At 43.1% G+C, this 26,054-nt stretch overlaps 2 protein-coding genes across 4 annotated transcripts in view; both read left to right on the forward strand.

The window, feature by feature from the left end:
- The first annotated feature begins 357 nt into the window (after positions 1 to 357).
- Positions 358 to 7,682, forward strand: RPS7 (ribosomal protein S7). Of its 2 annotated transcripts, none has more exons than XM_084515410.1 (7): positions 358 to 718; positions 1,300 to 1,381; positions 1,725 to 1,796; positions 3,289 to 3,432; positions 4,956 to 5,020; positions 6,831 to 6,981; positions 7,569 to 7,682. In XM_084515410.1, the coding sequence occupies exons 2-7, from the start codon at positions 1,307 to 1,309 to the stop codon at positions 7,644 to 7,646; spliced, it is 585 nt and encodes a 194-aa protein (XP_084371536.1). In that variant the 5' UTR covers positions 358 to 718; positions 1,300 to 1,306; the 3' UTR covers positions 7,647 to 7,682. The 2 variants fall into 2 exon arrangements, with proteins under 2 accessions (XP_084371536.1, XP_084371537.1); XM_084515411.1 differs by lacking the exon at positions 358 to 718 and adding an exon at positions 722 to 1,182.
- A 1,405-nt stretch (positions 7,683 to 9,087) lies between these two features.
- The window catches only part of COLEC11 (collectin subfamily member 11), a 46,236-nt gene continuing 29,269 nt past the window's right edge, over positions 9,088 to 26,054 (forward strand). For both annotated transcript variants that reach the window (XM_084515407.1, XM_084515409.1), the window contains exon 1: positions 9,088 to 14,874. The gene's annotated coding sequence lies outside the window, so the exon portion shown is untranslated. The remainder of the gene's footprint in view (positions 14,875 to 26,054) is intronic.

Raw genomic sequence — 26,054 nt, forward strand, 5'->3', positions numbered from 1 at the left:
ACACAAAATGTATTTCAACACCAGAGACTGCACCCCTGAGGGGAGTTGGGCAGTGAGCCCACCTCATGCTCCCCAGGCCCAAGGGGACGCAGGATTAAGCAGGGTGTGCATGATGGAGAAAGGCAGGGTGGAAGGGGGGGGCTTTCCCTAAAAAAAAGGGTGGAAAAAAAAAAGAAAAAAAAAGAAAAAAACGAAAACGAAAAAAAAAAGAAGAAAAAGAAAAAAAGGGAAAAAAAGAAGAAAATAAAAGAAAAAGATGAGAAAGAAAAGAAGAGAAAAAAAAAAAAAGAGAGAAAAGAGGAGAAAAAAACAAAAGAAAAAAAAAAAAAGAAAGAAAAACAAGAAAAAGAAGCCTGTGAGGGAATGGAAGGACATCACATTCCTCACAGGCAGAGGCAATGCCTGTACCCGCCGGCCGTAGTGCGCATGCGCGGCGCCTCCGCTCCCCCCCTCCCTCCGCGCTTTGCCCCTGCCCGCTCCCCGCCACTGCCTCTGCTGTCATCCACGCGCGCCGTGCCAGCACTCGGCGAACCCTCTGCGGCGTCACCCGGGCGGAAGCCCTCCGCTCTCTCCTGCGCGCCCGGCGGCTCCCCCCTCCCTTCTTCCGGCTTTGGCTTCACCTTAGGGCGGGACAGGCGGGGCGGAGCGCTCGGAGCGGGCCGCGATCTGCGCTGCTCTCGCGAGAACTCTCCCTCTTCCTAGGCCGGCGCTGAGCGAGGTGGGTGCCCGGGCCCCGCTCGGGCCTGGCCGCCGCCGCCATTTCGCCCCCTGCCGCCGCGATATGGTGCCGAGGGCCGGGCCGGCCGCCCCGCGGGCCCGCCGGGGCCGGGATACCCCCGATTAGGGCCCTCCCGGGGCCCGATGGGCGCGGGGAGCCCGGAGTTGTGGGGAGGGAGCCGCCGGGGGTTGTCCTCCCCCTCCCCCTCGTCCCATGGGTGTGCGCTGAGGGGAGGCCGCCGGGCCGCGAGGAGGGGACCGGGGCCTGGCACAGAGCCCCGGGGCCAAGCACGGAGCCCTGTGGGCCGTGAGGGGCACCCTGTCCGGCCGCACGTGGGGCTCCCGCCGCTCCTGGGCCACGGTAACCGCCAGGGTGTAAGCGGAGGCCTCGTTCCTCAGCCCTTCAGCCGCTCCTCGCCTTGCTGGGGTCACCTTCGCTTGCAGCGGGGGTCGTGTGGATGTGAGGTGCTCCTTGGTTTCGTTTCGAAGTGTGCGGCTGAAAGGCCGGAGTCAGCTGTAACGCTGTGCTTGTTGCAGAAGGTGTGTTGCTGTGGGTGACTGAGATGTTGTTTTGCATTGCAGAAAGGCCATGTTCAGCTCTAGCGCAAAGATTGTGAAGCCTAATGGCGAGAAGCCAGATGAATTTGAGTCGGGTATATCCCAGGTATGTGTGTTTTCATTCTGCTGTTCGCTGACTAAGTGCATGTTGTGGAGATGCTGTTCTGACAGTTTTCCAGAGTGTAAACTTTGGGGTTGATGCTGTCTAAATGTGTTCCTCTTTCCTGGTTTTCCTTAAGAACTGCGATAGTGTTCCCACCAGTTGAGTTTGTTGCATCTGTCAGTGTGATCTACAGGAAGCAAACTCTTTGCTTAAAAATACTTACAGCTCATTTCTACCACTGTGGACAGACTTTGTTCTCAAGTTTGTTTTTTTTTTTTTTTTTTTTTTTTTTTAAAATGAGTTGAACACCAAATAATGGATTGTTCTGAAACTTTTTTCTCTCTAGGCTCTCCTGGAGTTGGAAATGAACTCTGACTTAAAGGCTCAGCTGCGGGAGTTGAACATCACAGCAGCAAAGGTAGGCCAGATGTTCTCCATGAAGAGAGATTCTCCATAAGAACTGCTTGGTAACTTGCTTTGTGTATTGTTAACATTTACAAATGTTAACGCACCAGTTGAATGGTGTCTTTAGTTGTACATGTACGTAGCCTGTGATGGCTTTCTGTATGCTGTTGTGATTTACCTTATGGTATTGGCTGTTAACGTGTATGATTTCGTAGTAGCTTCTTTTTTAGGAGTTGGTCTGATAAGTCCTTGTAAAAACTCATATGGCAGTTTGGTGCTTGAAGTAAATGTGTTAATAGTAAGTTCCATGTTTTGTCTCTGCAAACTGGGTTTGAGATCTGAATGTTTTTGTGGTTCTTAGTAGTGCAGATGTTATGAAATCTTTGTCAGGAACATAAACTGCTATACTCTTTGTAAAGTTAGGTTGTTATAAATCCTCTTTTAGGCAACAAGTGATAGATGAGAAATGGATCAATATAATAGGCTGACTTGATTGTGAAGGTTAGCTTTTCTTTCTTTTTTTGTTTTTCAAGTCTAAGTTTGAAGAGGCAACAGAAGGAAGAAAGTCACCGTTAGAATTTGTCAGACCAGGGGACTGGGTGGAACTTCTGAAGCTGGTTGTTGTAGCCAGAGACTTAGGCTGATTTTTGGTTCTTTCCCAAGCCCACTGACATGCACACATGCACAAAGGCACAACTGATTAGAGTTGAGTTAAAGAATGTGGGAATGCAGAAGTCAGCTTGGTATATGCGTTAACTTCAGTGGAGTTCAGGGCCGTACTGAAAAGCTCATTTACTGCTGAATGCATCAGTATCTACCCTCTGCAATGAGGAATCGTAAAAAAAAAAAAAAAAAAAAAGTCTGTTATTTACTGAGTTTAACTACTTTGTCTTATAGAAAAACCTTATGGGCATCAGAGTTAGCTCGTGAGAACGCTGCTGGTGACAAACGTGTGGGAGAATGAGCGTGTCCCTGTTTAGATTCAGGAGAGAAGTGCCTTGTAAGCTGCTGCAACTTACCTAGGTTTTGAACAATTGTGAGAGAAAATGCTCTGTGTTGGTGTGATATAAAACTGACTTTTGCAGGTGAAAGAATTTTGAGTAGTGATTCAGATAGTGGACAGAATATCACTGCCATGAAGTAGGTACTCAAAACCAAGAGCTATTACCCTAATCTTTGTTTAGAGTCTGTTAGAGGCAAATGATTCTTGAAACTTTGTGTCAGGATGTAAGTAACATCTCAGGTGTGATGGTAGGCTTCAGGGAGCTAGAATCTTTGCTGAAGCAATGAGCTTTGCAGCACTGTTTTACAGCATAGCAAGTGCTCTTACAGGTTTTTCTGTTCAATCCTTGTGCTTAAATGCATGAAAGCAGGTACTTCCCCTCGATGCTTTTTCTTTTTTTAAAAGTTGTAGGCAAGGCTACCAAATGTCAGTGTTCAGAGGGTTCATGATCAAATTAACCATTCCTTCTCAACCCCTAGGTAACGTTTTACTTCTATTACAGGAAATAGAAGTGGGTGGTGGCAGAAAAGCCATCATTATCTTCGTACCTGTTCCTCAGCTGAAATCTTTCCAGAAGATTCAGGTGCGGCTAGTTCGTGAGCTGGAGAAGAAATTCAGTGGAAAGCATGTGGTGTTCATTGCTCAGGTAAAACCCTTTACAATAACAAAAACTTCAGTTTGAAGCCATCCCTGGAGGTAATTTAGTCCACTCTCATGCATGAAGCAGGACTATTACCAACATTAGATCAGGTCAGCCTTGGTTTTGTCTAGCTGAGTCTTGGAAACAGTTAAGGATCAAGATTCCACAGCCTCTCTGGATAACCTGTTCCAGAGTTCTACTGCTGCTCTTGTCTTGTCCATTCAAGGTAACAGTGATACAATGCGTGTTTTTGTACCAGCAGGAAATGCAGCGAATGTCCTTCTGTGGATGTAAACTAAAATGATTTCAGCTAGGAGCCAAGGCTATGTGAACTTGTTGGTGAGATGGGAAGGTTTTTTGGAAGAGGATGTAACTCCTGTTCTGGTGTCCTTCTCCTTCAGAAGTTTGAGAAGCAAACCTTGAAAGTGAAAGACAGCAAATATTAATAGTAGCCGTGGTACATTTGCATAATATAAGCATTTAACGTTCAATTTAATGGCAGAGGAAAAGAAGACCTTAATGAAGTGACTTAACTGCAGTTCTGAGTTTATAGAGCTGAACAACAAAAAGGTGATGGATGGCTCTGTGGGCAGTACAAAGGGGGAAAACAAACTCTGGAGATATGTCTACAGGGTGGACAACTAGTTGTTAGACTGCACCTCTTCAGCAAAAATATTTTGTGAAATACTTTTAAGAGTATTGCCAGAGTACCTTACTCTGAGTCTTTGTGAACAAAAACTTTTAATGAAGTACTTCTGGCTTGCTTATTCTCAGTGCTGGAGAATTCCCTGTCAGTATAGCAATCCATATCTTAAAACGGAATATGTGCAGTTCTGAAGGTGAAATGTTTTTGAATGTGACACGAGCCAGCATGGATTATAGTGCCACCCTATGTGTACAGGCATGGAGAAGCTCTGATGTGTTAGTTGAAAGTACTGTAGTTGGCTGCAACTGCATCTAAAACTCAAGGTGTTAAAACATCTATGTAGATACAGAGGTAGAAAATAAGTCTTAATCATCTAAACTGTCATAAATATTTGTAGGTTATGTCCTTGGAACAGAATACCTTAAACCAGGGGTTGATCAGGATTGAGTAGCAGATCGCATAATTCAGAGCAGTGTCTCTGTCTCAGGTGTCACCTAGCTGTCTGTGGGATTGAGATAGCCTTTAGTTTGAAGCAGGGGAGTAAACTTAGTCCACTAGAAACTGAGATTTCTCTTCCCCCAAATCCATTCAGCTTATTAATGCAGTGTAATAAACCACCCTGGCTGTACGTGTAGGGGGTGAGAGTAATGCAATATGAATATTTTCAATGCACTGAAATAATTTCTCATTGATAGATGAGAAGTAAAGCTATGCTAGTATTTCAGCAAGTAGCTTTGGGCATACTGAAGTCTCAATTTTTTGTTGATTTGTGTCTCTGATTCCTAAAAATTAAATAAGTTACAGAGCATGCAGTTTAAGTTGGTTCTGAACGCTACATACTGTGAAATGACATTTCACTTTTTTTTTTTTTTTCCATTGACAGAGGAGGATTCTGCCCAAGCCAACAAGAAAAAGCCGCACAAAAAACAAGCAGAAGCGTCCCAGGAGGTAAGCAAGTTACATTAACGCAGAATGACAGACTTCTTTTGTAACTTGGAGGTTTACTGAAGTAACATGTAGGTGATTTTTTTTTTGTTGTTTGAGTAGTCACTTAAATGATTGGGTGGTCTTGTTCTTTCTGTGAGACGGAAAGAACATTTTAACATTGTTGACATTGTTAACAAATTAACATTATAACACTGTTGAAATACTGTTTGCCATTTGGCTGCTACAAGGTGCATAAGTAGCCAGTCTTTGAGCAGTGTATTGCATTTTGGGAGGAACTTTCATCTGTATTTCCCATTAAAGCTGTAGCCAGCAATAGTGACTTAAGAACAGTGACCAGAATAGTGGCCTAAGTGACCTTCACAGCTGTCTGTGTTTCCACAATGTTCTGACAAGATTTTTTTTTGAAACTGTAGGGAGAGTCTCATTACATGATAGATGTAGAAAAGACAGGGCTATGATACTGAAGGGGTGCAATGAGGGAGAGTAGTTGAGGTAGGATGTAAGTGTAAGTAGTTCTGCAGAGCATGAATTTAGCAGCAGTACTGTAGTCCTTTGTGTTAACTGGCATCCCTGCTTATTGAGTGTCTTTAAGGTATTGGTAGTTACAGGACGCTACTATGTTAATGCCTCTTCTATACTGTTCTCTATTGTAGTGTGTCATAATGTAGCTCCTTTCTTGAAAGTTTGTCCTCTTCATGGTACATAGCATGGTCTGTAGCTTCTTGCAGTCCCAGTACTACACTCAGGTCCTACCTAAATTGTCTTCTGAGATTTTCAGGCATGGATTTTAAAGTTGCAGTTTTGTAGTACTTACTGTCAGTCCTGCCTGTGGAGGACTTTGCCTCTGTTACAGAGTGCTAGTGCAACACAGCTAGTGTTGCAGGCTGGCTGGAGGAGTTGGATGTGAACCTGGTCAGCGTGCTGCTGTGTTCAGCAGGAAGGAAGTAGAGTGTGCAGGGCTGTCCCTTTCACAGCCTGACACTAGGTCAGACTAGTAGGGTTGTAAAATTGACATATGTATTGCAAAGTGTAGAAACGTGATGGGTGTTGGTCTGTCTTCACTATCTCAATTTTTGGAAGTTTGAAATGCAGCTACAGAAACGTTTCTTTGCTATTAGTGATTCTGCCTTGAAACTGCAGATGGGGAAGCTGGGAATCTTATTAGTCATCTAGACTCGTACACAGAATAACATGGATTTTTCTAATTATTGTCTTTGACAGTTCAAGAGCAAGTTCAAGAACACAAGTGTAGTCCATGTTTTCTAAGCAGAGGCTAAACTTACCAGCTAGATTTTTCCTGTAATACACCACAAACTGATGGTAGATGAAGAAACCACTGTTCTCAAAACTGGCTATCCTATGAGCATATTGTGCTATATGTAGTTTATATTCTGCATGCTTACTCTTCCAGTGAATGTCTCACAGAAGTAAAGGTGGGACGACTTAGTTTTGATGTAAACAAAATCTTCTTTAAATGTGTAGAAATAGTGTTTGAGGCCTGTCGGGGCACAGCAACCTGTGATCTAATAGATCAAAACCCAGTTACTGATTTTTTTTTTAATTTTTTTTGTCATGCACTCCAAACTTCTGCAAGCAGCATAGAACTTTTTCGCAGATCATGGAGAAATAAAAGCTGTAAAACTGTCACCACGCGCCATTTAAAAAAGCAAAACAATCAAAAATCCTATAACACTGAGTTTTCAGCAAAAGCATGCTGGTGAAGGTTTAAGCCCTGGCAGACTAGGGAATTTGGCAGACTAGGGAATTTGGCAGACGGACGTATTTTAATGATTTGAATGTGGCATTTCAGCCGTACACTTACTGCAGTGCACGATGCTATTCTTGAAGATCTGGTCTTCCCGAGTGAAATCGTGGGCAAGAGAATCCGTGTAAAATTGGACGGCAGCAGACTTATAAAAGTCCATTTGGACAAAGCACAACAGAATAATGTTGAACACAAGGTAAAGAAACTTAAATTATTCAGAATGGGGTGACATGGCTGCATTAATTACAAAACTTCTCAGCTAAAGACTTTTGGCTAAAGCTTTTTCGACTTGTGGCAATGGAGGAGCTCCTGGTGTTTTTGGAAGGAAATGCTAAAGATGATGCAAAGCAGTTCTGAACTAAAGCTTTAGTTCAGCTTGTCAAAACCTCCTTCGTGACTGTGAAGTAGTTAATATTGGTTTCTTACTGGGAAGGGGGGGGTTAATTGTTTCTAGCATAGAGCATTTAGTTTTGATCTTCAGGCTGTACTAAGCACATCTGCTTAAGTCCTTGATCATTTTTTTTTTTTTTTTGTGGGGACACGTTTAAGAAAACTTAGATGTATGAGTCTCCTGCTTGTAAATGAAGGAGGTTGTAAATATTTTCTGCAAAACACTTGTTTTCTATGTAAATGCTCAGTTACTTTATTCTGGAAGAAAAGAATCAGTCTAAGAGTTGGTTTCATATGAAGATACAGTGGGAAACGGTGTAATACCTAAACTGTGTTAACAATGATTTTATTTTTCTGTACAGTATATATAAACAAGATTGTCTGTCTTCACAGGTGGAAACATTTTCTGGTGTCTACAAGAAGCTCACAGGCAAAGATGTGGTGTTTGAGTTTCCAGAATTCCAGCTGTAAAGCGCAAAAGATGGCTGAATAAAACAATTGTTCATATAACAGAGTAATTTCATTTAAATTTCCAATTCTGTAAAACTAGGTGGGAATTAACCAGTTCACGAGACTGCTCTGCTTTCTGGATGAGTGGCATTTGTGTATCAAAGTACTAACCCACCAACATTTTCTGGTCAAAATGTGACTCTGGACAGAAGAGTCTGCAAAAAGAATCGGCCTAGAAAAATAAAATGACACGTGTTGAGACTCCTTGTACAGAGGAAGTGGGGAATTACCATAGAGCAGAGGGACTCCTGAGTTTTTTGTGCTAAGACTGTCAGTTGGAGAACAACACCTTCCTGACACTAGAAGAATTCTACATAGCAGATATTGTGACCTCTGAAACATGGAGCAATGACATATCCGAAGAAGGGTTTTAATTCTGTGGGAAGTAGGTTTGGGAAGGCATAGCTTGAGTTAGAGGTAACTGTCCTTGCTGGTTGAGTGGTAGAACGTTACTGGCTCTTACCTAAAAGCAGGTATTGCAGCTTCCAACCTTCAATAGAGTGAAATTGGAAGACATTTTAATTTCTGCACGATTAATTATCTTGTACACAAACTACAGTTTTAGTCATTTGTTTTTGCTTTTGGAAGTCATGGATTTTGTTTCCACCTATTAGCGGTTTATATATGTAAATAAATATTGGGGTAATCTGGGGTAGCCAGGACATGACTAATAACCAACAGCAGGGATAGATATGCCAGGGTGAAAGGAGGACTGCTATCTAGACGGTATCTATGATCTATAGATGGTGTTTTATCATAGTTCCCATACATCCTTGGCCATATGTATCATAGCAGCCAAAGGCTTTGAAAGCCCTACACGTTGAAAATCTGTACGTATATCTAGAAACATTTCCAGCAAGTTTTAACTTTTTACCAGCTCAGGGAGGAGTTTGACTCTTTGGACTTAGCAATTTATAATGTTCTGAGCAATTTGTATGAATTTAGTACTTAACCTTGCTGAACAGACTATTCTGTTACTTAGGAGGAAGTGGTTAATGCAATAAAAGGTACCTAATTATGGAGACAGCCTAATAGATGGAAAGCTAAGTAGGTAACAACCTATACACCAGGAGCTCTTAATAGCTTGTGTCTTTTTACCTAGGAGTAAATGGAAGACAAGTGCACTTATTGAGGGTCTTTGTACCTTTGCTTCCTTTTTCTCATTTTCTGTGGGTTTGCTTGCTTCCCACTTGATGCATCTCTTGAACTGTGGAAAAACTAAAAGGTTAAAACAAGTTCTACGTTGCTTTTGCATTGGAACAGGGGAGCTTTTTAAGTTGTACCATAGCTTCTGTTTAGTAGCAAAGGGCAGGTAGTAGTGGGCTGTTACTTCTGGTGCAGACAATGCAAAGAGAACAAAGAAATTATATATACCCTGTTGTAACTAATAGTTAATTTCCTGCTACTTACTGACAAGGCTTGACTTCACACAGAAAAGAACAGGCTGTGTCTTTGGAGAAATTTGCATAAGACCTTTTCCTCTTGCATTTTCAAACTTCTGTCTCTGGCGTATAGCCCTGAATCCTGTCTGTGTGTGGGCAGAGTAATTCCAGGAGATCCTACAACAGAAGGAGTGATAGAACTTGAGAATTCAAGTCTCTCACTGCTATAATGGGCATTACGCAGGTTGAAGATGGCGGGGGTAAAAAATCCAGTCTCAAGTCAGACATGTTACTAATCTTTGTGCTATAACAGTCACAGATGGTAGCCTGTGCAAATAGATATTTGCTGTTGTGGGTTGGAAGAAGCAGTTAGGGGACTGTTTGGAGACTTACCAGATGTTAACTACATTTAATTAGAGGTTGGTGAGTCTACTGGGGCCAAGTAACATCTGCAAGTAGAGGTGATGCTCAGACAGCAGGCTACAGTAGACAGTATTTCTTCTTTCATAGTGAAATATAACTCAGGTTTGATCTCTTAGTAACAAAAATGTCAGTAGCAGTTCCAGTTTTGACGCACTGGGGATTTGGAGGGAATCAAGTAAACTGAATATGAAAATGGCAAATGTTGCCAGGCATTGCCAGCTGGCTATACAATTTTTTTCTTGGCTCTTGTTGTAAGTCCTTTGAACTAAATGAAATGCAAAGGCCCGTGATGGCTCTATAAGCAAATTCTTTGAAAGTGCAACACTTAAAACTATTTACGGTTCTTACATAAATGAAGCTGCAAGCAGAGGTGAATTTTTGTAGCATAAAAATACCAGGCCATGTGCTCCGCAAAAGACTTTTGTCATAGTTTACCTTTATGCACGGGCTCCCGTGTGTTTTAGTGTCAGTGATACAGTGAGACAACTCCCACTCTCCCTTGACAAGCATATCAAATGAACGCCTGCAATCTGGAAAGTCACTTGATGCCATCTGGTCAAGTACTAATGAGGCAGCTGGAATACTGGTGTCAAATGTTACCTTAACCTCAAGGAGTGCCCATAAGAGATGATGCTAGACTTCGCCTGTACCTTTTGTGTGCTGTCACAGAGGAGCTCTGAAAGCGTGATTCCTCAGGAGCTTGTCTGGTTTTTGTGAAAAAGTGATGAGGCATCATACTGTAGCAAGACCTGTAGTGTCATATGGAGAGACATCACATCCTGAAGAGCATAGAAAAACGGATTCTTGCCTGTTGTAGCCCAGTCAAACAAAGCGAGGAGCAAGGGCCTTATGCTGTTAGGTGCTCTTAAGGCTTGCACCTGATAGGAGAGCTTGCCATATGGCTTCCATGTAAGTCCTCACAAATGTCTTCAAATATTTTTGTCTGTGAGGAAAGCTGCTCCCTGTTGATTTCCACTAGGACCGGTTCATGAATGTGTCACAGGTCTGGAGTGACAGAATTTGCTTGAAGTGCTTGACCTGCCTTGGATTAATGTGATTAATTGGAGGCATGATTAGATAATGTCCGATAAGCTCCCCTTGAATATAAGTAGAAGCATGTGGCAAGCTTTAATAGAGTGATCCTTGCATCAAGCAGTGTTAAAGGACGCATTATGGCTCCTGTGCTATGGACTGAAATAATCTATTTCCTGTACCTTCACTTTTCCTAAGTTTTCTAAATGGGAGGCCTGAGTTTGATTCTTAGTTGAGTCTAAAAGCCAGGGTGATGCCAAGAAAAAAATAAAAAATAATAAAAAAATAAACACCTTTAAAGCTTAGACTGTTTTCATCTTCTGCGGTATGGGCTTTGTAGATCTCTACAGCTGTATCAGAATGGCAGACAAAATATCGATTATGGGGTCATGTGGTCCCAGAAAAAGAAGCCTTAAGGCTAGGCTAGGGGAGCGTGAGTCCCTTTCCTCCATACAGGCTTGACTGCAGCATTGATCAGTGCAAATGGCTGACCCCTTTGTAAGCAGGTGGCTTTGGTGTGCTTATTGCCTGCCTTAAGAGCACACATGTGAAAAACCTACATTCACTGAGAGCAAGAGAAAGAGGCGACACTGCAGCATCTCTTTGTACTAGTGCTCTGTTCCCTGCAGGAATTACATGTATTTGATCTTATTGTGATCAACAGGAGAAAGTTTTTGTTGGATTTGTTACAGCTTGCAAGTTTAGGTATCTCCTCCTCTACCCACAGGTTTACTGCTATTCCTTCTTGCCATTTCTCAGGAAAATAATTCTTAACCTTGTCAATTAGTTTCTGCTGTTAAATGTTGCTAAATGGTTAATAGCTAATGGGCAGCACCATGGTTTTCATGATCTTGTGCTGATGAGTCTGATTCAGTTTTGATTTGCCCCGGGAACAGCAAAGATAGAAGTGGAGCCAGACATTTAAGAGATTTTACCAAATTTAGAGATGAGAAATAACAGAAAACACAGTTCACACTTCTTACTACTGCTGCAGAGAATGCTGCTCAGAAACTTTATGCAAAAAATGTTGGTGCAGCAACACTAAAGAAGTTGAAGGCTAGTTTTTACGCTGCAGTAAAAGAACTTAAAACTTGCATTGCTGTTTCCATGATGAACTTTCCCACTACACATCGAATGTGTTGTACAGAAAAGGTGGTAAGGAGAGTTTCTTCTGTTGCCTTGTCCATCAAACTGAAGTGGTGATGTTCACCCTCTGGGGCTGCATTAATGGGATGAGGTATGTATGGGGATCTTCACAGGGGCAGGCAGCACTACACGTTCCTTTTTCCCCCAGATGTGTTTTGATACTTAATAAAACAGTTTCCTATTTTTTTTTTGCCTAAACAGTTTATTGTTAGGTGAAGCCAGAGTGAAGGGGCTATGTTTTTTGATTGTCACAGGAGCAAAGGAGGGAATGCACTCAGCTTGCCATCACGAAGTCGTAGATCTGCTGCATCTCCTTGCCTTTTTCAGGAGTTTGCCCTGGGATGCTTACCAAGGGCTGGTTAGCAAGGCAGCCCTGGCTTTGAAGAAGTGGAGCAGTATTTGTGATGCAACCTGTAGTAAGCTGAGCTCCAGCAACTGAGTTCACATTATGACTTATGAAAGAGTTTGGGTATTGGCAGTTTTCATCCCTTAAGAAAATCTGATCCAGATTGTTGTTTGCCCTGCTTGAGAAGGGGTTGGACCGGATGACTTCCAGAGGACCCTTCCAACCGTTCCGTGATCCTTTGACACCATTGGGTGACTTGTCAAACTGAGGGGAGAATTTTAGGGCTCTGTCATCTTTTCAAAACAGTATCTTTAAATAGTATTTTAAACAGTATTTTTAAAATGAGCATTACATTTAATCCTCTTACAGACTGAATGCCAGTTGACTCTGGAAAGAGTAAAAGAATTTGCCTGAAGGCTCTGAAAATGTTTCCCTTTAAAAAAAAAAAATCACCTTTCAATAATCAATTTGATTTTGATTTGTGCTTTTTTTAACTATTTCAATCCAACTCTTCTGCATAGTTGGTATTTACCCTGAGCTTAAAGGCTGGGTGGATGTCTGGTTGTGGATCAATCATGATAGCCAACTTAGATCTGTCTTCTTGTATACCCTAGCCTCTGAAAGTTGTCCTGCTGCATTAGCAAGGGTGACTGAAAGACTTAAGAACCATTTCTTGAACTGCTACAGCTTGCAGACTGGCATATTAACATAAAGAAAAGCGTTAGCTGAATAGCTACCGACTGTGACCTGGTGGGGTTGAACAGCTGCCCTACAGTAATTCGGTTGGGGACAGGGCTAGGTGGTGAAGCTGGGGAGGTGAATTTTTGAGCTGCTCCAGTGTAGTCTGTCTTAGTGCCCTGGGTTGCCCATAGTCTGGTTCCAACAATGTGCTAGCGTGGCTGTACAGCCTCGGGTCTGCTGTCTGGGTGGGTGAAGGAAGGTTGCTCGTGTCCAGCTGTAAGAGGAGTACGCCCTTTTCTTCTTCAGAGGTGAAACAAAGCCATAGACTTATTTTCTCCTTGTCTAGGGAAAACAGTTCTATCATATCTGTTGTGTTTGGCCTTCCCTTTTGAACTCTGGAAACTTAGATTTATTTTTCTTTACTTCTGTTTGCCTGGTGTTTAACACTACCTTTTCTACTTTCCCTGAAATGGCTCTTTCTCCCTTGAATTCCAGCTCTGGCCTCAAAGTTATTTGCCTGTTTATATAGGGAGAGCAGATATGTATGTAAATGGACGTTGCCTTTGCCATCGTAATATGATCTTCAAAGGCTTGGACTGCAGTCACTTGGCTGCATTCTTTACATCAAACGTTTCTTGTAGCAAGTTGCTGCCAACAGAGTGCTGTGAGGGCCCGATCCTGCTAATTGCCTTCTGCTCCCTCTGAACTAATGCAGCTTGTATGCAGAAAACAGCTTTCAAGTTAGAGTTGTGGGGTGCTTACCCTGTTACGTTTTACATTTTTGTCCTTACTGATGTAATCTGAAAGTGAGCATCAGTTCTGAACTTCTTGTGACCATCTGGTGGACGTTGAAACACAGAAGCTGATGGAGGAGAGACAGCCAGGATCCAGCCCGGCTTGAAAAGAGGGTGGTGTAGGAGAGGTTCAGCCCTTGTAAAAGTGGTTTCTGAATGTGAGGCACTGCTACCTCTACACTGCTGTGGTATCTGTGGTACCGGGTTTTTGTCTTTTTTTCCCCTTACTGCCTGTTTTGCCACAGCCTCCTCAGAGGTGGGGATGTGCTGGCTGAACAAATTCCCTCCTCCAGAAGAGGGGGATAGCTCTGCCAACAGAACCCATCCCTCGCATGTAAAACTGCTCAGGTGTGGGGTGGTGAAGCCTCAAGTGGGGGCTGTGGTGTGTGGAAGGAGGTTACATGCCCCAGGGCCAGGAGAGGAGTGCATGGAGAGGAGTGCATCCCCTCTTCTCAGGGAGAGGGGATGCTGCCAGACATGAGCAGAGGAGGAAAAGTCTATCAAAGGACATTGCAACCCCCACCACAGCATGAAATCCTTGATGGAGAGGACATACACCTCTATGAGAGCAAATCAGAAGGTCATTGAAGTGAGCATGTGCTCCTATCACAGCTTTCTCTTGTCCCACAGTCCAAAAGCTTTTTGGTGATTCTTTTCACATTTTAGGAGGGTGAAAAGATACTGAAATATTTCTTTATCTTTTTTTCTTTCTCGCTGACATGGTGATGTCAAAGGTGTATTAAAAAAATAAATCTTTAAGCCTGTCATGTGGACAACAGCATTGTTTTGGAGAATTGAGACTCAGCTCTGAAATACTTGCATGTTTCCACTCAGTAAGTCAAGAATCTTACAGCTAACAGCAGGAGTGGGGTGAGTTTCACTAGGGAAAGTGTGTTAATTATTCACATAACTCGGTCATATTCACTGCTGCACTCCCTGTGTTGTCACATCAGTTGTTAGAAATGAAGTAAAGCAAGGGAAGTGCTGTCCTAGGGCAGTTGCATGCATAACGTAGAGCTGAATAGATCTAAATGGTTAAAAAGGGGTTCTCTGCTAGAGAGGAGGAGGGGAGAGTAAGAGTGCATTCCCAAAAAAGTACATTCCCAAAATAAAAAGCTTACATCATGGACCTCTTCAGCTTTCCCACACTTCTTTCCTAATTATTGTCCTACAGGACAGCTGATCTATTTCAAACAGGAAGCTGTTTACAGATAACACTTGCAACTGTGTTGTCTGATTTGTTGAACTGTCGAAAAGCAAAAGACAACCTCTTTTCAAATTAAAAACTGTCAGACTTCTGTAAACAGCAGCAATGAGGTTCATCTGTGCAGTGTCCCTGCAGGCACAGAGTGTTCTGCAGTTCCCATTTTCTCAGCAATCGTAAGGTAAGAGGCTTTTGTGCTTTTGCTCTCTAGAAATGCAGAGGAAAAAAGCTTAGATGTTTGTTAGGGGGGTGTCTTGTAAGCAGCAAAATATGATTGGCAATGGCTGCATAGCAGGGGAAGGTAAGGGGAGTAACAGCTTGCTCTGTTCTAGCAGATGAAGTGGGACCTTTCTGTCTGAGGCACCCATGTGGGTTAGATCGCAGAATTCCTGGTCAGTGTGAGATTTGTCTATGAAACATTCAAATGCCGTTGAAGGAGCTCATTCCTTTCTTTGAGCAACAAAGGATGAAGTGGTATTTTAATTTCTCATGCAATGAAAAGTTAATGCAGTTTATTAAGGGGTTCTGATTCCTGGTAATACATGACAGACATCTCAGTTTAATTTTGGAAGTGCTCAGTACTTTTCTCCATCCTTCCACTTTTATTGCTAAGTGGCTGGCTATTTTCTACTTTACAAAGTGAGCTTTTAATACGTCTGGAAGACAGAGAATAAAGACTGACATTGCAGAAGTGAAGCAGATGACAGTGGATCCAGTAAAGGATAGAATTACACCAGTGGGTAATTAAGAGTAAACTCAGTTAAAACCAAATCAGGTTGGTAGCAGTAGTATACAGGACTGTCTAATGAAAATTAAGGATGTGTAAAGACAGAATGTAAAGATGATCTAAATGAGCTGGACAAAGAGAGTAAGCCATAGTTCAGTAACCAGAAGGCCATATGCCTGCTTTTCAGTCATGGGATATGAAAAATTAGGATTCATAAAAGGAATTAAGAGTTTCCATTCTGACCTCTGTGCATACATACGTGTGCTCAAATAGAGGAATTCAGGACAGGGATTCTTTTCTGACAAAATCAAGTGACTTTGGAAAACTGAAATATACAGCTTCACTTGCCATACAGTGAAACAGAGACTCTTGGCTGGAAATACTACAGCTTTTATATTTGGGTAGTGAAAGATTTTAGAGATGCATTAGGAAACTCTTGTCCTATGTTTCTGTTTTTGAAAATGAGATCTCACACTTTTGGACTTTTCATATTTATATGATCATTTAAGGCAGGATCATGATATTTTAAGGCATTATAGGGACTGAAAAATATGAAACAAACAGTGATTTAAAGTTTTCACTCATGAGAATGATGTTAGGATGTCTTTGTCTGTGACAACTTGTTAGACATACCCTTAATGCTTTTTACTGGTTCTACTGATTGTTGCAACATAAATAAGGTATGTAGATATTGTATATAAGGAACATTTCCAAGCTGACTGTTCTTCTTAAGATTGTTAGGACTCTTTCACAAAATTATTGAAAGCATTTGTTAAAATGAAATTAATACAGGACAGAATATGTGACAAATTCATTGTCAAAATGGCATTTTAAACATGGTGTATTCTTACAATCAGTGGAGAATTGCACAGTAACTTATAAATTGTGCATCACGATGATGAGTGCTGTTTCTCTGATTACTTTTGAATGATTTTACTCTATTTCAAAAGCTCCATTTAGTCAGCTTTAGGGCTGCCCAAAAAATCTTGATTGAGAATAATTTTGAAGTAGAAAGGCTCTTGACAAAGCAGCTTTTTTTGGGAGAAGTGTCAGCTTTCCAGGGTAGTTTAGTTCTTTTGTCAAAGTATTTTGGCTGAAAACCAGAAGAGTTTAGCCAAAAATATACTCACAGTGTCTCCTGGGAACTGTAGTTTGTGCTTTGCACTGCATTTCACTACTGGCTGGACTTCCCGGCTGAACCATGCTTCCCGTAAGGCCTGTGCCCAGGGACTCTGCTGCGATTTCCCTTGATGCAAGCAGCACTGTGCTGTATTTTGGGAAGTACACTCCAGTGAAAGAGGCCAGTAAGGAGGAAGATGTAGGAAAAGCCTCTCTGATTGCTAGTAGATAATTGACAGCTAGTTTAAAGCTTGAATACTTTGCTCTAGTTTGCATGTGAGCCCCATACCACACAGTTTGCTGTAGGACTTGAAAGTGTGACATGTCGGGAGGGTTAGGTGTGTCAGCAGGAGGCTCAAAACCCTTCTGTTGTTTCCTTCCACACAATGGAGAAAACATTTAAAAATGCTTCTCCGCCCATACAAGGGAGAAAACATTTAAAAATGCTTATGAGACTTTGTTGGTGTTTCTGCCAACTTTTGTGCCAGAAGTGTTCCATTTTATGTACTTGGAACTGCAAGCTGCAAGTACACAGTATGACGGGATTTTGGGAGCGAGGTAAACTGTGAAGGAGTCAAGAGGAAAACAACCTCCTAGGAGCCCAAGGCTTTTGGAAGTGATGGTTCTTAAAATCCAACAAGGTGTTGTCTCAACCGTCTAAATGCCTGTTCAAACAAATCTTGGCCTGGATGATATGCCCTTAGGTGCTTAAGATGTCTGTAGGCAAGAAGAGAACTGAAGCTGCTTGAGTTCTTCATTGCTGGGCCAGTCTCTTACTTGTTTATTAGGATCTAAGGATCCTTATCTGTTGTGACTGTTTGGATGATGCTTCCTCCAAACTGCATCAGGAAACCAGTTAGGATGTCTGTAAGGCATCACCTTGAGGGAGGTGATTGTCCTCTGCTCTGCCCTGGTGAGGTCCCACTTGGGAGCGCTGCATCCAGTTCTGGAGTCCCCAGCACAAGAATGATGTGGAGCTGTTAGAGTGGGTCCAGAGGAAGGCCACAAAGATGATCAAGGGGCTGGAGCATCTCTTCTACAAAGACAGGCTAAAAGAGCAGTGGCTGTTCAGCCTAAAGAATAGAAGGCTCCGGGGTGACCTCATTGCAGCCTTTCAATACTTCAAGGTGTCTTATAAAAAAAAAAAAAAAAAAAAAAAAAAAGATGAAGAAAGACTCTTTACTTGGCTAGATAATGATAGGACAAGGGTGAATGGTCTTAAAATTAGAGGTTAGAAGGAACTTTTTCCACTCAGGATAATGCGGCACTGGAACAGGCTGCCCAGAGAAGCTGTGGATGTCCCATCCCTGCAGGTGTTTAAGACCAGGTTGGATGAGGCCCTGAGCAACCTGATCTAGTGGGTGGCGTCCCTGCCCATGGCAGGGGGGTTGGAACTAGATGATCCCTGAGGTCCCTTCCAACCCAGGCCATTCTATGATGACATTCTAGAGGCCAGAACAGAGTAGAAAGGCAAATGGTGAGAAGTTTGAGGTATTATTACATTGCTTTATTCAGTGTAGGAAGAAACCACCTGAGTGAAATGTGGGCATGGACAAACTATTTCCAAAGCTACAAGTGAGGCACCTGGCTGCAGCCCAAGAACCCAAAGTGTTTATGTGCTGAAGTGCTCTACAGCTGAAACCTTTTGAAAGTGTGTGGCCTGTTGTCATTTTGGCACAGAGACTTCAGAAACTGAAAATAGTTCTTGAAAAGCTGAGTGCTACCACCCAGCTTCTGTGTAATCTGCTGGCCAGGAGCACTTCCCTGGGGAGTGAGGATCTGCATCCAGTTCATTCCACTGCTTCAGTGCCCATCCTGTATCTGCTAGAACAGTGCCCTTGTCACTAACCTGACAGAACCACGGGTGCATCCTCTTATGATAGAATAGTTTGGAGAATGAGGTTTGGTGTGATTTGGTTGAACTTAGGAAGAGGCCACAGATGCGGATTCAGTGGTAAGTGTCACCAGTGTTGAGTTAAGTAGGTCTATTTTTTATTTTTGGTATGAAGAATGAAGGTAAAGGGTGGAGAATGGAAAGATTAACTACTTCAGTTCTTGGCTGCTCTTTGTGGAGGGGGCGTTGAAAAATTAAGATGTCCATAGCTGTGCTTAGGTTCCAGGTATACATCTTTATTTTTCTGATTTTAAGTGTGGATGCAATGAAATTATCTCAAGTTGCTTCAGAGGAGGTTTAGACTGGACATAAGGAAGAGCTTGTTCATGGAGAGTGTGGTTAAGCATTGGAACAGGTTGCCCAGGGAAGTGATTGAGTCCCTATCCCTGCAGGTATTTAAGAGACATCTGAATATAGCACTAAGCGACATGGATTATTGTTAGGACTCAGTAGGTCAATACCTTCTGGCCTGTAAAATGAATCTGGTGGCACTTAATGCCAGAGTCTCTCAGGTACTTTAATGGCTCTGGTAATAACTTTCTTTATAGTCTTCTAAGCAACTCTCTTTTTAAGCATGTATTTGCCCATTTAGACTGAGTTCACATGTGATTGCATTCACTTTCTTCCTTGACTTTAGGAGTAATGATGTTAAATGTCACAATTAGTGTTGTGTACATGGAGTTTATGATATGTTCAGTTGATTCCTGCATCCTTTTTTGGCAGTACTAAATAACGTTTTGTTGTTGTTGATCTTTCCTTTGCTTATGTCAACTGGCAGGTGCTGGGATTTCAGCCAGAACAAAGTTAATGAAGTCTTTAACACTTAACACCTCTGAAGCCTTTTCTTTAGCTGTTAGCTGTAGAATCAGAGCTGTAGCATTACTTTCTTCTCTTGTAAGTATCCTCTAAATACTAAGCATATACATGCTGAGGCATCTGAAAGTTCAAGTGATCATAGCTGATGTGCAGCTTCTTAACGTGTGCAAATTACAGAATCACAGAATTTCTAGGTTGGAAGAGACCTCAAGATCATCGAGTCCAACCTCTGACCTAACGCTAGCAGTCCCCACTAATCCATATCCCTAAGCTCTACATCTAAACGTCTTTTGAAGACTTCCAGGGATGGTGACTCCACCACTTCCCTGGGCAGCCTGTTCCAATGCCTCACAACCCTTTCAGTGAAGAAGTTCTTCCTAACATCTAACCTAAAACTCCCCTGGCTCAACTTAAGCCCATTCCCCCTCATCCTGTCACCAGGCACGTGGGAGAACAGGCCAACCCCCACCTCGCTACAGCCTCCCTTGAGGTACCTATAGAGAGCGATAAGGTCGCCCCTGAGCCTCCTCTTCTCCAGGCTGAACAAGCCCAGCTCCCTCAGCCGCTCCTCGTAAGACTTGTTCTCCAGGCCCCTCACCAGCTTCGTCGCACTTCTCTGCACCCGCTCAAGCACCTCGATGTCCTTCTTGTAGTGAGGGGCCCAAAACTGAACACAGTACTTGAGGTGCGGCCTCACCAGAGCCGAGTACAGGGGGACGATCACCTCCCTAGCCCTGCTGGTCACACTGTTCCTGATACAAGCCAGGATGCTGTTGGCCTTCTTGGCCACCTGAGCACACTGCTGGCTCATATTCAGCCGACTATCAACCATCACTCCCAGGTCCTTCTCTGCCTGGCAGCTCTCCAACCATTCCTCTCCCAGCCTGTAGCTCTGCTTGGGGTTATTGCGCCCCAGGTGCAGGACCCGGCACTTGGCCTTGTTGAACGTCATGCAGTTGACCTCAGCCCATCGGTGCAGCCTATCCAGATCCTCCTGCAGAGCTTTCCTAAAAATTCGGAGCCCGTGTGCTGTGGTACCGCCGGGGCGATGCCGTGACTCGGATTCGAACCGAGGTTGCTGCGGCCACAACGCAGAGTACTAACCACTATACGATCACGGCGCGCTACCGGGGCTCTAGATATAGAAATTGCCTCTGGTCATGTTCTGGCTGTGTGAAGATGCATCTGTGGCTGTTGTTGGAGATTTTGAATTGTCTTGGAGGACTTCCCCAATCTTAATGATTCTATAAATTTGCTGAGCACCAAAGTAGGTGGAGATGCCAGCAGTTACTTAAAGTGGCTTGTTATATTCTTCCATATATATATAATATATATATATATATTCTTCCATGTATAATTATATATATATATAATTAAAATAAAGGAATCACTCAGGGCAGTTGGTTAGATTAAAGGAAATTAATGAAAAAAAATCCAAAAGGGATTTGTCATCCTCAGGCATCTTCTGGCAGCAGAAAAATCTTGGCATACGGATAAGGGAAGTAACACCTCCAGTTTAAGTGGCCTTGTTTGCAAATTGTTCTACAGTTTGTCTGCTTCTTTCTGAATTAAAATTTCTTTCTCAAAATGAGAACGGATTGTTAAAAGCACTTCAAACTGCATGCAACCACTTGTATTTTTTCTTAATTGTTTAAGTCTTTTAGGCCAGTGCATTATACATAGCAAAGAACTCCAAATGTGTGTGCTGTGGTATAAAAGCTGCTCTGGAAAATACTTCACTGAAGATCTTCTTTCAGCTGGCTACCATTTGATATGTCTTCTAAGTAGGATCTTGACTGCTGCCAATGATAGAGAATGAATGGCCAAATCTGCTGTAGCATCCTCTTGTAAGAATGTTTTATCTTCTGAGAACTTTGTTAATATGTAGTCATCTACAGTAATCACATCTTTGCATATGCTTTTATGAAATTACATCAGATCCATATGACCTTGTTTGTTTTTCCACCACTGTTCTGCTTCTATTGCTATTTCTATATGGATATATTGATATTGCATTGACACTGCCCCAATTCAAATGCAAGATTTTGATCATGTATACTTATGTGCTATTGTGTTTAGTGATGATGAGAATATCTTTCTGAGAAGCATGTCCCTGTCATTTGAGGATAATACTCCTGGATCACTTCCATGACTCTTAGTGGCTTGCATGCTACTGCAAAATATCTCATCTTGTATCTCCTAAGCTCTGTATCTTTCGCTAGATATTTGTTTCCACTGCAGCCTGGTATTTTGCCATATGTTTCATCACTTTTAAAATATTCCCACTCTTTAATTATATTCCTTTTTTTTCCATGTTCCAGTGAATTTAGTCCCATTACTACTTTCAGTTACATATCCTTCTGTTTTCTCTATGCCTCTGGCACGTGAGGGCACAGTTTTATAACACACTGAAGGCTACCTCAACTCCTGCCAAGGGTGTTTCTTTCCCTGGCTGGCAACATTCTTCATGGGAGTGGATAGCCGTTTTACCCTCACTGGGAGCCAAGCAACTAAATCAACTGAAAAATAACATTACAGAAAGAGGAATAGCTTTCTGCTGGCTTAGCATGCTGTGCTAGCTCAACATGGGATCAGATGGCTGTTGGTGACAGTATGAAGAAGGGGAGGGTAATGTGTGACTGCAGCAGGGGAGCCAGACTGCTGTTACTCCTCATGTAGATGGGCTTAGCTAATGGTGACAGTGGGACTCCGCTCACCTAACTTTACATACCTATGAGGCTGGGAAATGAATGCATGCCTCTAGAGAGCCAATTATCTAACCTATTTTAGGAAGAAATGAATTGTCATAGATAGGTGCCTTTCTCTGACTTGATTATATAAGCAGCTCAGGGTGATTTTTCTCAGACCTACAATCTAAACCAGAATGACTGAATCCCACTCAAGGGTCTGCCTGTAATTTCTCCAAGGTTGAAATCTGGATCTAAGCAAAGCTGCCCTGATAAACGATCATACCTTAATGCCAGGGGTGTTCTGTCTCGTAGCTCACTTTTCTGAGATGCTGCACTTGTGACGTTCAGAAAAACTGAGCAGCAGTCAAATGGCTTTCCATGACCCTAGAACCTCCTTTATGTTGAGCTGATGTGATATCTAATGCATGAGAAAATGGGGGCTAAAGCTGCTTCTACTCTGTTGAAGGAACAGAAAGCAAATCTTTCTCCAATCCATGAGTGCTCTGGGATGGTGCCATCTCTTTCCTTTCTCTGCCATTCACCTCAGGTTAGGTCTCCCACGTTCTTCACTTATGCCTTGTATTCCTCCTGCTAGTAGGAGGATCATCCTATGTCTCTTCTTTACTTTTCCTATAGTCTCATTATTATGTACTTTAATTAGAATTTGTCCTCTACATAGACATTTCTAATCCTGTGTCAATACTATCAATACATGAGTGTTCTTCCTTCACTGCTTTATGTCTCACAATAGACTCATTTTCCTTTATTTTTAAGCCTAGTGTCCTACTGCTAGGCTTGAGTTGCCTTCAGGCAGGCTTCTTCCCTGCTTGCCTTTCATCTTTTAATCTGCTGTGCCCAAGTGTACCCTAATTTTACCTGTAGCATCCATCCAGTGTGAGCATTACTCTCCTGAGGAGCTGGAGCTGTGGACTTTAATCCTTTTTGGTTAAGGCTGTTCCACAGCTGCCATTTCTCACTTTTTGGACCAGTACTTGAGTGGCTTTTCTGCTGTGGAAAAGGCACACACTGCTGTTGATGTGTTGGGGAGCTTGAGGGGTCTTTCTGCCTGGTCCCTGCACCTCAGAGAATTTAGCTGGGGATGCGGGACCACCCTTCTCAGCTAAAGTTTGCCTTGTGAGCCCATCCAGTGCCTTCAGGAAGTCAATGGTCAAGCCCACCTGAAAAACGTCGAGGCACCTGGAGGGCTAGGACATCTTGGAAAGGGTAAATTGGTTGAACAGGCATTAAATACTTAAATATTGCACAAATATACAAACGTGCAGCCAGTCCTATGCTTCTGTGGATGTGGAGTGTTGAAAAGAGATGCCCTAAAGCTTCAGATCATAGAATCATAGAATCATAGAATATCCTGAGTTGGAAGGGACCCTTAAGGATCATCAAGTCCAACTCTCGACACCGCACAGGTCTACCCAAAAGTTCAGACCATGTGCCTAAGTTCACAGTCCAATCTCTTCTTAAATTCAGACAGGCTCGGTGCAGTGACCACTTCCCTGGGGAGCCTGTTCCAGTGTGCAACCACCCTCTCTGTGAAGAACCCCCTCCTGACGTCCAGCCTAAATTTCCCCTGCCTCAGCTTAACCCCGTTCCCGCGGGTCCTGTCACTAGTGTTAATGGAGAAAAGGTCTCCTGCCTCTTGACAACCCCTTACGAGGAAGTTGTAGACTGCGATGAGGTCTCCCCTCAGCCTCCTCTTCTCCAGGCTGAACAGGCCCAGTGACCTCAGCCGTTCCTCGTACGTCTTCCCCTCCAGGCCTTTCACCATCTTCGTAGCCTTCCTCTGGACACTTTCCAACAGCTTCATGTCCTTTTTATACTGTGGTGCCCAGAACTGCACACAGTACTCGAGGTGAGGCCGCACCAGCGCAGAGTAGAGCGGGACAATCACCTCCCTTGACCTACTAGCGATGCCGTTCTTGATGCACCCCAGGATACGATTGGCCCTCCTGGCTGCCAGGGCACACTGCTGGCTCATATTCAACTTGCTGTCTACCACGACCCCCAGATCCCTCTCTTCTAGGCTGCTCTCCAGCGTCTCATCGCCCAGTCTGTACATGCAGCCAGGGTTTCCCCGTCCCAGGTGCAGGACCCGGCACTTGCTCTTATTGAACTTCATGCGGTTGGTGATCGCCCAGCTCTCCAACCTGTCCAGATCCCTCTGCAAGGCCTTTACGCCCTCATTTGAGTCCACAACTCCTCCAAGTTTGGTGTCATCAGCAAACTTGCTCAAAATACCCTCTATTCCTACATCCAGATCATTTATAAAAATATTGAAAAGTACCGGCCCTAAAATGGAGCCTTGAGGGACCCTACTGGTGACCGCCCGCCAGCCTGACGCAGCTCCATTTACCATAACCCTTTGGGCCCTGCCCGTTAGCCAATTGCTCACCCATCGTATGATGTTTTTATTTAGCTGTATGGTGGACATTTTGTCCAGTAGGATCCTATGGGAAACCGTGTCAAAAGCCTTGCTGAAGTCCAAAAAAATCACATCAGCTGGTTTCCCTTGGTCCACCATACGGGTGATCTTATCATAAAAGGAAATCAGGTTAGTTAGGCAGGACCTACCCTTCACAAACCCATGCTGGCTGGGACCAATGACTGCTTTGTCCCCCAGGTGCGCCTCAATAAGTCCGAGAACCAACTTCTCCATGATTTTACCAGGCACTGACGTGAGACTGACAGGCCTGTAATTGCTAGGGTCTTCTTTCTGACCCTTCTTGAAAATTGGCACAACATTTGCCAGCTTCCAGTCTACCGGGACCTCTCCAAATTCCCAGGATCGTTGAAAAATAATTGATAGAGGTTCCGCGATGACATCCGCCAGCTCTTTCAGCACCCGGGGATGAATCCCATCCGGACCCATGGACTTGTAGGGATCCAGGTGGAGTAGCAAATCCCGCACACGTTCAGGGTCAGTTGGGAGTTTGTCATCCCCACCATCCTGGTCCTCCAGCTCAGGGCACCCTGGGTCCCGAAGCCCATCATCGGCATTGAAGACAGAGGCAAAGAAGGCGTTAAGCGTCTCTGCTTTGCCTACGTCATCGTCTGTGAGGAGACCTTCCCTATCAAGGAGCGGCCCTATGTTTTCTTTAGTTCTCCTTTTTCCATTCACATATCTAAAAAAACCCTTTTTATTTTCTCTCACAGACACAGCCAGCTTCAGATATGTGATGCAAAATGCATATGTAAATAATATGTATTCATTTATGTAAGGGAATGTTTCCTGCAGTGTTTTCTAGATTATTCAGTGATTCTCAGTGACTCCTCGGTGTTTTAGTTCCTACAGTAATGTGTGTAGAGATAGCATCAGGTTTTCTTGTGGATTCTTGAAAGGAGTGGGACTGAACTGAGACAGTTTAGGCATGGGTTCTTAAAAGTACTGACACCTATATTTGAACCTGATATTTTGGATGTGGGGGTGATTAGGAATACTGATAATTTGGTCTGACATATTTCAAGCATGACACCCAAAATCACAAATTATTTCTGCTAATTATATATGCAAGTAAGTCTATTGCAGAGAGATGATCGTATAATGGGGACTTTTAATTAAAACCTTATGGGAGACATTTTTGTTTAGCATTTCTAGTTATTTCTGACAAATGCTTCACACAGAAAATTCTACATGAATATGACTTGCTACTATCCAACACACAACACAGCTGTTGTGAGAACTTTGACACTCAGGGTAAGAAGTCATGTGGGTCCCATCTCCCCCTACTTGTAGGTTTTGAAAAGGTACTTTCTTCCTTCTGGCACCAGTCTTTCTCTCACCCTTGCTGAAGCCCTGATTTTGTATTTTCAGCACAGATGATGGTAAGTCAATTCTGCCATAAACTCGTTGACTTCAGCAGAACTACATCAGGAACAAATTTGTCTCACAACTTTTAAAAAAACATTATTCTAAATGAAAAGTGGGGCAACTATTCCTACATGTGACAAGGGCACCTACATGGTACAGTCAGAACTAATAGTCCCTTACACCTCACAAACACTGGCTGAGGAAATAGCTCTATTGAGCCAGAATTAAGTGCACTTTAGGGAGTAACCGATGACTTCCCATCAGTTAGACTTTTAGGTAATGTTAGCTTCTC

Source organism: Aythya ferina, assembly GCF_964211825.1.
Source record: "Aythya ferina genome assembly, chromosome: 3".
NCBI lineage: Eukaryota > Metazoa > Chordata > Aves > Anseriformes > Anatidae > Aythya > Aythya ferina.

What these genes read in the sequence shown, in the direction of transcription:
- RPS7 (XM_084515410.1), top strand. Translation starts at nt 1,307, where the DNA reads ATGTTCAGCTCTAGCGCAAAGATTGTGAAGCCTAATGGCGAGAAGCCA. An exon ending in ATGTGGTGTTCATTGCTCAG is followed by an intron (nt 3,433 to 4,955) that starts GTAAAACCCTTT and finishes TTCCATTGACAG; the next exon opens with AGGAGGATTCTGCCCAAGCC. An exon ending in AGAATAATGTTGAACACAAG is followed by an intron (nt 6,982 to 7,568) that starts GTAAAGAAACTT and finishes CTGTCTTCACAG; the next exon opens with GTGGAAACATTTTCTGGTGT.